This window comes from Talpa occidentalis, unplaced genomic scaffold (genome assembly GCF_014898055.3).
Source record: "Talpa occidentalis isolate TD23 unplaced genomic scaffold, MPIMG_talOcc4v2.1 talOcc4.8, whole genome shotgun sequence".
NCBI lineage: Eukaryota > Metazoa > Chordata > Mammalia > Eulipotyphla > Talpidae > Talpa > Talpa occidentalis.
The window spans coordinates 61,838,571-61,851,070 of record NW_023605194.1 but is presented as its reverse complement, the minus strand read 5'-3'; the positions used below and the strand labels follow the sequence as shown (position 1 = coordinate 61,851,070).

The following is a 12,500-nucleotide window of genomic DNA, read 5'->3' as shown; positions in this document are numbered from 1 at the left end:
CCAACTAACCTATTTTATAGCCCACACACCATCTTTGAAAAATCCGTTATGTATTCCTTAGTACAATTCTGAGAGCTCGATCAGCTATTGCAATTTAATTGATAGCTGAACAAATGATGGAATAATAGTCCTACCATATTAACATTTATTTTAAGTATTTTAAAGGTCATTGGGATTAGGGAAAGGAAGGGAGACAGCTGGGAAGATTAGAAAGCTTGAATAACAATTTTCTTCTGGCCTCTTAGGGTCCAAACTTTATTTCGTTTACAGAAATGTGAGTTCTCAGTACTCTAAATTCTAAAACATCAGGCCAATAAAAAGATTAAAAATAGGGCCTCCCCGGTGGTGCAGCGGTTGAGCGCTGGGTTGCGAAGCTGCCCACGGCCTCTGCAGCGCCAGTTCGATCCCCGGCTGCTCCCCGGCCACCAGGGGAGGGTCCCACATGGCGCGCAGACCTCTCCTGCCGCCCGCTGCTCCCCTCAGCAGTGTACTTCGGTCCTTCTGCCTGCTCTGCTCCCCGCTCTGGCTCTGGTGAATTCTCTCACCCTCCCGCGCTTCTGACTGTACCCAGTGCATATATAAATAAACAAAAAAAAAAATTAAAAATAATACAGCATTCTAATACCAATCAAATCTATATTAATATCAAGCAGCATAGATTTTAGAAGAAAAAAAATATAACAAGAAGAAACAGTACCATTGCATAATAATATAGTGGTCAATTCACAAGAGTTTATCAATCTATTAACAAATGTTCATGTACCTAATAACTGAGATTCAAAGCACAATAAGCAAAAAGTGATAGAGCCGTAAGAGGGAATATATAAATCTCCAATTACACTTCTGACCATGAAGGCATCAAAATAGAAATAAACCATAAAAAGAAGGCAAGGAACTTTCCTACCTCATGGAGATTAAAAACCACACTACTGGAAGACCACTGGACTAATGAGGAGATCAAAGAAGAAATTAAAAAATTCTTCAAATTGAATGACAAGGAGGACACCAATATCCTAAATGTATGGGATGCAGCAAAAGCAGTAATAAGAGGAAAATACATAGCAATAGAAGCTCACATCAAGAAACAAGAAAGAACTCAAAGAAACAACTTAATCTCGAAGCTCAAAGATCTAGAAAAAGAACAACAAAAAAACCCAAAACCAGTAGAAGAAAAGAAATAATAAAAACCAAAGCAGAAATAAATGAAATTGAAACTAAAAAAACAATCCAAAAGATCAATGAAACCAAGAGCTGGTTCTTTGAAAAAATCAATAAAATAGACAAACCCCTAGCCAGGCTCACAAAGGAAAAAAGGGAGAAAGCACAAATAAACAGGATCATCAATGAAAGAGGAGAAATCACAACGGACACAGCAGAAATCAAAAGAATAATCAGTAACTACTATGAACAGTTATATGGAAACAAGTTCAACAATCTAGAGGAGATGGACAAATTCCTACAACTCTACAATCACCCAAAGCTAGATAAAGAAGAAATAGAACACCTAAACAGACCAATTACAAGCAGCGAAATTGAAATGGTAATCAAAAACCTCCCCAAAAACTAAAGCCCAGGACCTGATGAATTTACAAATGAATTCTACCAAAGATTCAGAGACGAATTAGTGCCTATCCTTCACAAACTCTTCCAAAAAATTGAGAAGGAAGGGACAATACCAAACACGTTCTATGAAGCCAACATTACACTAATACCAAAACCGAACAAGGACAACACAAAAAAAGGAAAACTACAGGCCAATCTCCCTAATGAACACTGATGCAAAAATCCTCAATAAAATTTTAGCTATCAGAATCCACCAATGTATCCATAAGATAATTCACCACGACCAAGTAGGATTCATTCCAGGGACACAAGGATGGTTTAACATCCGAAAATCAATCAACGTTATCCAACACATCAACAAAAAGAAATATAAAAACCATATGATAATATCAATAGATGCTGAGAAAGCTTTCGACAAAGTGCAACACCCATTCATGATAAAAGCCCTTGAAATTCTTGGGATACAAGGAACATACCTCAACATCATAAAGGCCATCTATGACAAGCCAACAGCCAGTATCATTCTCAATGGTGAAAAGCTGAAGGCAATTCCATTAAGATCTGGAACAAGACAAGGATGTCCACTCTCACCACTGCTTTTCAATATAATACTGGAAGTCCTAGCCAGAGCAATAAGACAAGAGAAAGACATCCAAGGAATCCAAATAGGAAAAGAAGAAGTCAAACTATCACTATTTGCAGATGATATGATAATATACGTAGAGAACCCCAAAAACTCCACAGAAAAACTAATTCAACTAATCAATCAGTTCAGTAAAGTGGCAGGATACAAAATCAACACGCAAAAGTCAGTAGCCTTCCTATACACAAACAATAAATCTGAAGAAGAAGAAATCAAAAAAACCATCCCTTTTATTATTGAAACAAAAAAAATCAAATATTTGGGAATAAATCTAACAAAAGAGGTAAAGGACCTATACAAAGAAAACTATAAGACACTGTTAAAAGAAATAGAAGAAGACACAAAGAAATGGAAAGACATCCCCTGCTCATGGATTGGAAGAATAAACATTATTAAAATGGCCATCCTACCAAAAGCAATATACAGATTCAATGCTATTCCAATCAAAATTTCAATGGCATTCTTCAAAGAAATAGAACAATTATTGATGAAATTCATATGGAATCACAAAAAACCCCGAATAGCCAAAGCTCTCCTGAAAAAAAAAGAAGGCAATGGAGGCATCACATTCCCAGATTTCAAACTCTACTACAAAGCCATAATCATCAAAACTGCATGGTATTGGAACAAGAACAGACATACAGACCAATGGAATCAAATAGAAAATCCAGAAATAAACCCACAGATTTATGGTCAACTAATCTTTGACAAAGGAGCAAAGATTATGCATTGGAGCAAAGAAAGTTTATTCAATAAATGGTGCTGGGAAAACTGGGTCGCTACATGCAAAAGAATGAAGCTTGACCACTACCTCACACCATACACAAAAATCAACTCAAAATGGATTAAAGAACTAGACATAAGACTTGAAACCATAAAATACATAGAAGTAAATATAGGCAAAGCACTACGTGATATTCACATCAAAGACATCTTTACAGACACATCACCCAAAGCAGTGATAGTGAAGGCAAAGATAAACAGCTGGGACTACATCAAATTAAAGAGCTTCTGCACAGCAAAAGAGACAGTAACAAAAACAAAGAGAAACCTCACCAACTGGGAGAACATTTTTGCACACAACACTAATGATAAAGGACTGATCACAAAAATCTGCAAAGAGCTGATGAGACTCAACACAAACAAAGAAAATAATCCAGTCCAAAAATGGGCAGAAGAGCTAAAAAGAAACTTCTCTGAAGAGGAAATGCAAATGGCCAACAGGCATATGAAAAAATGTTCAACATCACCTGTAACCAGGGAAATGCAAATCAAAACTACCATGAGATACCATCTTACACCAGTGAGAATGGCACATATTAAAAAAAACTAGCAACAACAAATGTTGGCGAGGTTGTGGAGAAAAAGGAACTCTCCTGCACTGTTGGTGGGAGTGCAAACTGGTCCAACCACTATGGAGAGCTGTGTGGAGATTTCTGGATCTACTAAACATAGAGCTTCCATATGATCCAGCAATTCCACTCCTAGGTATTTACCCAAAGGACACAGAAACATCAATTCCAAAGAACACCTGCACCCCTATGTTTATAGCAGCACTGTTTACAATAGCTAAGCTTTGGAAACAGCCCAAATGCCCAAAAATAGATGACTGGATCAAGAAGATGTGGTACATATACACCATGGAATATTACTCAGCATTCAAAAAAGATAAACACATGCAATTTGCAGCAACATGGATGGCGCTGGAAGGGATCATGCTCAGCGAAATAAGCCAGAAAGAAAAAGAAAAATACCGAATGGTCTCACTCATAGCAGGAATCTAGAAAACTTAAATAAGGGACCAGGAAAATGAATAACTAGAAGAACGTGAAAATCAAAATCAACAAAAAACTATGAACCAGAGACACTTTTGGGGGGTGGGGGGTGGGAGGGGAGGGATTGGGGTCAAAATGGGGAGGTTGCAATTGTATGGGGAATATAAAAATAAAATTTATTATTTAAAAAAAATAAAAAATCCTACATGCACAAGATTTGTTATCAAAAAAAAAAATCTCCAATTACAGCTGGAGATATTAACATACAATCGATAAAGCACACACACAGAAAATCAGTTAAAAAATAGAAAACTTGAGAAATACGACCCCAAAGTCCCAAAGGTTATTTTTGTAGAATTAACAACCTATTTTCAAATATGATGTGGAAATGATAAGAACCTAGAAAAGTCAAATATAATTTTGAAAAAGAACATTATTGGAATCCTTACAAAACCTGACTTAAAGACTTATTTATTATAAAACAAAAGTATAATGTGGTACTGGCATTAACAAGATTTATTCGGTAACCAGATGAGGATAGTGTTCAGAATAAATCAACTGATCGACTGATTCTCAATGAAGATGCAGAGGCAATTCAGTTCAAAACAAAAGGTTTGGAAATAATTAGATATACATATGAAAAAACATGAACTTTGATCCATCCATCTACAGTACCAAATAAAAATATTAACTAAAAATGTACCATAGACATAATTTTAAAACCTAATACCACCATAAAAATTCCTTAAGAAAACATAAGTGATAACCATTGTGACTTTGTCTTAACAAATATTTCTTAAATATAACATGAAAAATAGAAACTATGTGAGAGAAATCAATAAATTAACAACGTCTGTACCTTGAACAATGTTTTTAACAAAAAATGATAAGTCAAAGATTGGTAGAAAATATTTGCAAGTCATACCGAGTTCAAAAGTGACATAATATAGTTAAAAAATACCTAGACATGAATGAAAATAAAGACTTGAGCTACCGGAGCCTCTGGGATACAGTAAACGCTGTACTAAGATGGAAGCACACAGCAATATAGGCTCAGATCAAGAAATAAGAAACTCAAATAATAATCTAACTTTTCACCTTAAGGAGCTAGAAAAAGGAAGAAACAAAACCAAAAGTCAGAAGAAGGAAGAAAATAATAAAAATTTAAGTGGAAATAAACAATGTAATAACCAAAAAGACAGTTCAAAAGATCAATGAAATCAAAAGCGGGCTCTTCAAAAATTGATTAAATAGGCAAACCTTTAGCTAAGCTCACAAAGGAAAAAAGGGGTGAAAATTCTTAACAAATAGAATCAGAAATGACAGAGAAGTTACAACAGATATCCAAGAAATACAGAGGATTATAAGAGAAACAATGAACATATGGATGCTAATAAATGGGCTAACCCAGAAGAAATGGACAAATTATTATAAGCATGCAACCCTGTAAGACTGAACCATGAAGAAATAGAAAACCTAAATAGATCTTTACCAAACAAGGAAATTGAAATAGCATTCAACTTCCCAAGTATCAAAGCCCAGAACCAGATGGTTTCAGTAGTTCTACCAAAGACAAAGAACCAAGTCCTTTCAAAGACAAACTGATACCTATCCTTCTTAAACTCTTCCTATAATTTGATGAAGAGGAAATTCTTTCAAACTCATTTTGTCAGGCGTACATAATTCTGATACCAAAAGTAGACAACGACATCACAGAAAAGAAAACTACAAACTAATATCCTGATGAACATAGATGCAAAAATCTTTAACAAAATCTCAGCAAACTAAATTTAGCAGTACCTTAAAAAGACCATATATCATGACCAAATGGGAATTATTTCAAGGATATCCACAAATTGATCAATTTAATTCACCACCTTAGCAAGAGGAAAAACTAATAATATTAATAGAAAGTATTAGATAAGATTCATCACTGATTTATGATGAAAATCCTCCAAAAATGGGGATAAATGAAATATGCATTGACATAATAAAGGTCATTATTTGCAGATGACAATATACATAGAAAACACTAAAGATTACACTAAGAAACTAATTGAAATAATCAGTACAGTCAAGTGGTCTGCTACAAAATCAATACACAAAAATTTGTTGTGTTCCCATATGCAAATAATGAAGTGGAAAACAAAGAAATCAGGAAAACTATTCCATTTACTGTTGTATCATAAAGAATTAAATACCTAAGAATAAACTTATCACAGGAGGGTGAAGGATGTCTACGATGAAATTGTTAAGGGAAATAAAAGATGACACAAAGAAATGGAAAGATATTCTCTATTCGTGATTTGGAAGAATTAACATTGTTAAAATGGTCATTTTATGAAGCAATATGCAGATTTAATACAATCCCTGTCAAAATTTCAATGACATGCTTTAAAGAAATTTAAAAAAAAAATTACTGAAATTTATATTGAATCACAAAAAACCTGAAAGAGCAGAAGCAATCCTGACAAAAGAGAACAGAGGTCTAAGGCTCCAAATTTCTCAAATATGTTCTTTCAGTTAAGTCCAAATCTACCTTTTTGTAGTTTTTACCAATTGATTTGAATCTACTGAAAAGGTCTAATTATTTTTCTCCCTTATGTACAAATAACCTTCCCTATAGCTAAAAAGTCTTTAAGATATCTAAAGACCCCTTTATGTTCCCTCCAAGTCTAGGCTACAGATTTCTACACACTTTACCTGGTCAGTTAAGGTAATTTCAAGGCTGTCAAGTTGGTCACTTTTCATGGGAATGGCACCAGTTTCTGAATGATCCTTCTAAAATCTGGGATCCAGTAGTGAACATGAGACTTTCATTTTTAAAACTGTATCATATAAAAAAGTGCTCTCTGGGAAAGAATATTGAAATAACCCAATTGAATTACTACTCAGTCTTTTACTTGAAGAATTATCCTCAAAGGACTTCCATACCTTATGGGCAAATAATCAGTGAATCCTCAGTCTCTGAGAATTCTAACTTTGATTCTAGTTGCCAGTGATACTGTATTCAATATGACAATGTTTCTGCTCTCTTGGGGCTTAAATTCCAAGAGAAGACAAAAATGAAAATAAGTAAACCATAAACAAGTAAAAAAAAAAAACAGATAACTTCTGAAAGTGATTGATATGAAGAAAATGAAACAAATTAATGTGATAATTACTGGGTCACTATTTAGGTCATGTGGTGACTTTTTTTTTTAATAATAAATTTTATTGTTATATTCCCCATACAATTGCAGCCCCCCCATTCTGACCCCAATCTCTCCCCTCCCACCCCCGCCCCCTTAAAAGTGTCTCTGGTTCCGTAGTTTTTTGTTGATTTTGATTTTCACTTTCTTATAGTTATTTGTTTTCCTGGTCCCTTATTTAAGTTTTCTAGATTCCTGCTATGAGTGAGACCATCCGGTATTTTTCTTTTTCTTTTTGGCTTATTTCGCTGAGCATGATCCCTTCCAGTGCCATCCATGTTGCTGCAAATTGCATGTGTTTATCTTTTTTGAATGCTGAGTAATATTCCATGGTATATATGTACCACATCTTCTTGATCCAGTCATCTATTTTTGGGCATTTGGGTTGTTTCCAAAGCTTAGCTATTGTAAACAGTGCTGCTATAAACATAGGGGTGCAGGTGTTCTTTGGAATTGATGTTTCTGTGTCCTTTGGGTAAATACCTAGGAGTGGAATTGCTGGATCATATGGAAGCTCTATGTTTAGTAGGTCCAGAAATCTCCACACAGCTCTCCACAGTGGTTGGACCAGTTTGCACTCCCACCAACAGTGCAGAAGAGTTCCTTTTTCTCCACACCCTCGCCAACATTTGTTGTTGCTAGTTTTTTTAATATGTGCCATTCTCACTGGTGTAAGATGGTATCTCATGGTAGTTTTGATTTGCATTTCCCTGATGACAAGTGATGCTGAACATATTTTCATATGCCTGTTGGCCATTTGCATTTCCTCTTCAGAGAAGTTTCTTTTTAGCTCTTCTGCCCATTTTTTGACTGGATTATTTTCTTTGTTGTTGCTGAGTCTCATCAGCTCTTTGCAGATTTTTGTGATCAGTCCTTTATCATTAGTGTTGGGTGCAAAAATGTTCTCCCAGTTGGTGGGGTTTCTCTTTGTTTTTGTTATTGTCTCTTTTGCTGTGCAGAAGCTCTTTAATTTGATGTAGTCCCAGCTGTTTATCTTTGCCTTCACTATCACTGCTTTGGGTGATGTGTCTGTAAAGATGTCTTTGATGTGCAAATCACGTAGTGTTTTGCCTATATTTCCTTCTATATATTTTATGGTTTCAGGTCTTGTGGTGACTTTTAATGTGAACTTGAATATTCAGACGATACAGCCTTGCAAAGACCAGGAATAGGAAAGAAAGTTAAGGGGAAAAGTCAATGTGACTAGAAACAGTAAATATGAGAGCAGAGAGCTGTCCCAGTTATTTTGCAATCCTACATTTTCTAGACCATCTAGTCATTCGTGCCTTTCCCAGAAAATACAGCCAACCATGCATCTGTTATTGGGCAGAGTCTAAGAACTGCCATTGGGTCAGAACCTCTCACCAGTTCTGGGTCTTGCCACCTACTGCCAAAAGTGAAAACAGAAAGGTCTCCGTTGCAGGGAAAAAAAATACCCTGATTTATTCTAACCAACAGCATAGAGGAAGAAGTTCCACTTACCTCAATAATGCAAAGTGGAGTTGCTGTCATAGGAGCTGGCAGGGTGAGATGAGGCCTGCACACTCTGGAGCTGGGGCCAGTGGGACAAAGTGTTACCAAGTGCTGCCCCCATAAGGGCAGCAGGTTATGGCAGAGACCTGACATGCTAAGATCAGGGGATCCCCCTCACCACCACCAGCTGTCTGTCAAGAGGGGTGGTGACCCTACATAGCACCTCCCAGGAAAAAAAGAGTGACCCCACTATTAAAGTTTCCCAAAATGGCCACTCAGATCTGCCTCCTTTCCAGCAGCAATCTTGCTCAGGATATCAAGGGTGAAGTTCAGACTTGGCACTGCGCACTTCGTTGCCTCTGGCCTGACTGGTGTCTGGACATCAAGGGGGATAGAGTTAGCTTCTTTCCTCATCCTGGTAGTTACAGTTTGTGCCCAACCTGGGAGTCTGCCCTGAGGGTCCAGAGAATACAGGACTTAGCTATACCATGCCAGTCCAATAGATCCACTAGCCTAGAGTTATATCTGATCCAATATAACCTATTCTGGAGGTTGGGGGTGGGAAATGGCACTGGGTAGCTATTTATACAGACTAAGGAAAAGAGAAATCACAAGCCACTATGACTATCTTTATTCCTTGGTCATAATAACCCCAAATTCTGGATAACTTTTTTTTTAAATTTATTTTAAAGACTTATTTTTATGCATACAAAAGCTGGGGTATAGGCCAGAGGTGCAGGGAGTGAGAGGATTCACCAGAGACAGAGTGGGGAGTAGAACAGGCACACTGATGAAATACACTGATGAAGGGAGCAGTGGGCGAGTTAGGAGAGGTCTGCTGTGCCATGTGGGTAGCTCCCTGGCCGGCCGGGGATTGAACTCGTGCTGCAGAGGCTGCGTATAGCTTCTCAGTGCTGTGCTTAACCCCTTGTGCCACCAGGGAGGCCCAATTCTGGATAACTTTTTACTGTTGATAATAGGGAAAAAGCAAACAGAATAAAGAACTATGCAAATTCACAACTACTGGGAACACAAGTCAATAAAGTGTGCTCTGTACTCACAGAACAACATATGCAAAGATCACTTCCACAGATAAGTAGAAAATCTGAAGAGTGTTCAGGGAACAGAAAATAATTCAATTTAGCTATGACACACAATATATGAAGATTGCCAAGTTAAAATGTAAACATAGGTTGGGTAAATATCACCGAATACTTTTTATGCCAAGCAGTTTAACTCGATTCTGTGTGAAACTGAGATGTACCGAGAGGTTTTTTTGATTCCCCCCAATTTTTTTTCCATTATGGGATTAGGAGGCATTAGGGGATTGGAAATAGGCTTGCTCTGGCATCGCTGTTATCTTCCAGGTCTCCCTCACTTTCAAACTTAGGAAATTATAAAGCAAAGTTCCCAACAGTCCTGGATATTTACCCTGGTAGTTAAGTCAGGCGAAAGCTCCGCTGTAATAAAAAAAGAACTCTCTGGCAAGTTGAAGTTGAAGTTCAGTGCAGTTCAGTGCAGAAAGGAGACTTAGGGTAGAAAGAATAGTTAGAAAACCATTGTAATAATTTAGTTACAAACTAATGATTGATGATTAAGTAATGAGTCTGCTAGTGATTACCTTTCAAAATGCTAAATGTCTACAGATGATGAGTATAGTAAAATTGGACTTGATCTGGCCTCTTCATTGAAAGAACGATGTAACCTTAAGGAAACTCACTTGAATTTAGTGACTATATTTACATATGTAAAATGTTGGCAGCAGATAACTGTTAAAATTTGTGATCTTAAACACCCTGTTCAGCTAATTTAAAATGTGGTTGTGAAACACATTAATCTTCTAATTTCATAGAAATTTCTTAGACTAAAAGTAACTTAAAGGCAGGGATTTATTGATCTATTTGGCTAGCATATTAGGATTACTTTGTTTAGAACAAATAAATAAATGTTTACAAACACATGGTCTTTATAAAATATTTGAAATTAAAAGAAAAATATAAGTGCATCTGTTTCCTCTCATATTTCTCTTATACTTTGTGTTTGTGTGTTTAGGAAAATTTGGGATTTCACTATAGTTTTGTTGTCTGTTTTTCAACATTCTAGAGTGAGTAGTTTACTATACATCCATATAGAGTGAAAGTTATGTTCTTTTATTAGCTTTATATAAGTATGTAAAGTCTAGTCAATCCTCTATAGATTATATACTTCCATGTTTTTAGTAACATTGGGATATATGTGTATTTATCCCAAAATAATGAGACCTAGAATGCCTCAAAGGGCATAGTTCTAAGGTTTCCGATGTTATATAATTAATTGTACTGCAGCAAACTTGTCCATTACATTTCCACCAGTAATACATTAAAGTGTGTTTTGTTGCATTCCTATCAAATGTAGGTCTTTAACATTAAAATTCCCAACAAAGAAAAAATAACATCTCATTCTAATTTGTGTTTGAATAGAAAGTTGTATTTTTGTGTATTTATTGGAATTTTCTATTTCTTTCTATTTAAGAATTCTATTCAACTAATGCAAATTATCCTTTTGAATTGTCATTTAACTATGTAAGATTTTATATAGTAGAAATATTAAACTTTCATCTTTTGTAACTATTCCCAAAATTCCTTGATTATTTGTATTTTGTCTTGGTATTTCATGCAAGATGTAAATGATTTCATATTCAGTTCTTTTTATTTTTATTCTTACAAATGCCTTCATAGACGATATATATTTATCTATAATTTCTTTTAGTTCTTTTCTTTTACTAGATATATGAAATATTAATCCATCAACAATTTTACTTCATGTAAAAATTGTGCGTCAAATTGTTGATGGATTAGTATTTCATATATCTAAATTTTAAATTTTACTTCATGTAAAAATTGTGCGTCAAATTTCCAATTTGGAAATGTTTTCATTATAACTGGCTACCATTGTCAACTATCTTATTAGTTCTGATAGCTGATTAGTTGCTCTAGAGTTTTCTAGATAAGAATTTTTCTGCAATTCTATATAACTTTATTTTTTAGTAGTTTCGATGTTTCATTGATTTTTGTTTATTTATCAAGAATTTCCAAGAAAAAGTCCAGAGGAAAATGAATCCTTGTTCATCTTTATATCCCTTGGAGTGTTTGAAATATGTTCTGATCATGGAACTATACTTACTGACAAGATGAACGATATAAATTTTTCTGGTAAATCAAATAATTTCTATCTTAACAAATTTGTAACGTATACATTATTGTGTTTATTTCTAGGATGGAGAAATCAGTCGGGCTTGAAAAAGGCCACACAATTTACACAAAGTTTGAGGGCTATTTTAAGAAAAATCTCTTTTGATTCCCCCCATTTTTTTCCATTATGGGTTTAGGAAGCATTAGGGTATTGGAAGTAGGCTTGCTCTGGCATCGCTGTTCTGTTCCAGGTCTCCCTCACTTTCAAACTTAGGATATTATAAAGCAAAGTCCCCAACAGTCCTGGATATTTACCCTGGTGGTTAAATCAGGCTAAAATTCCACTGTAATAAAAAAGAATCCTCTGGCAAGGCAGGTTTTCACATTGTAATCGACCCGATTTCCAGGCTTTAACAGGGGAGAGGTCGCCCCGTTTGCTTTTTATCTGACGGCGCCAAATTCTCTTTGCGGGGGGCTCCGGGCCTTCATCCCCAGGGGCAAGCCCAAGTTCTCCCACCGCTAGGATTTACGTTCTTGAGGGCTGATCTCGGCTCCGGTCGCCTCCGCGCTGCCTCCTGCAGGCCGCCCGGTGGGACTGCTCAGGCGACGGCTCCCGCCGGGACCAGCAGGCCCGCAGCCCGGAGCCGGCACCTGCGGCTCCGCGTCGGCCGCCTCGCCACAAACT

At 36.2% G+C, this 12,500-nt stretch overlaps 1 protein-coding gene across 3 annotated transcripts in view; it reads right to left on the bottom strand.

The window, feature by feature from the left end:
* LIPJ (lipase family member J) overlaps window positions 1-6,947 on the bottom strand; it is a 28,710-nt gene extending 21,763 nt beyond the window's left edge. For 2 of the 3 annotated variants that reach the window (XM_037496553.2, XM_037496555.2), the window contains exon 1: window positions 6,685-6,724. Coding sequence is in view for 1 of the 3 variants with exons in the window: in XM_037496554.2 (XP_037352451.1) it covers window positions 6,685-6,732 (48 nt within the window). In the remaining 2 variants the exon portion in view is untranslated. Of the gene's footprint in view, window positions 1-6,684 lie in introns of all 3 variants that reach the window. The other variant, XM_037496554.2, reaches the window with a different exon arrangement.
* Window positions 6,948-12,500: the final 5,553 nt, after the last annotated feature.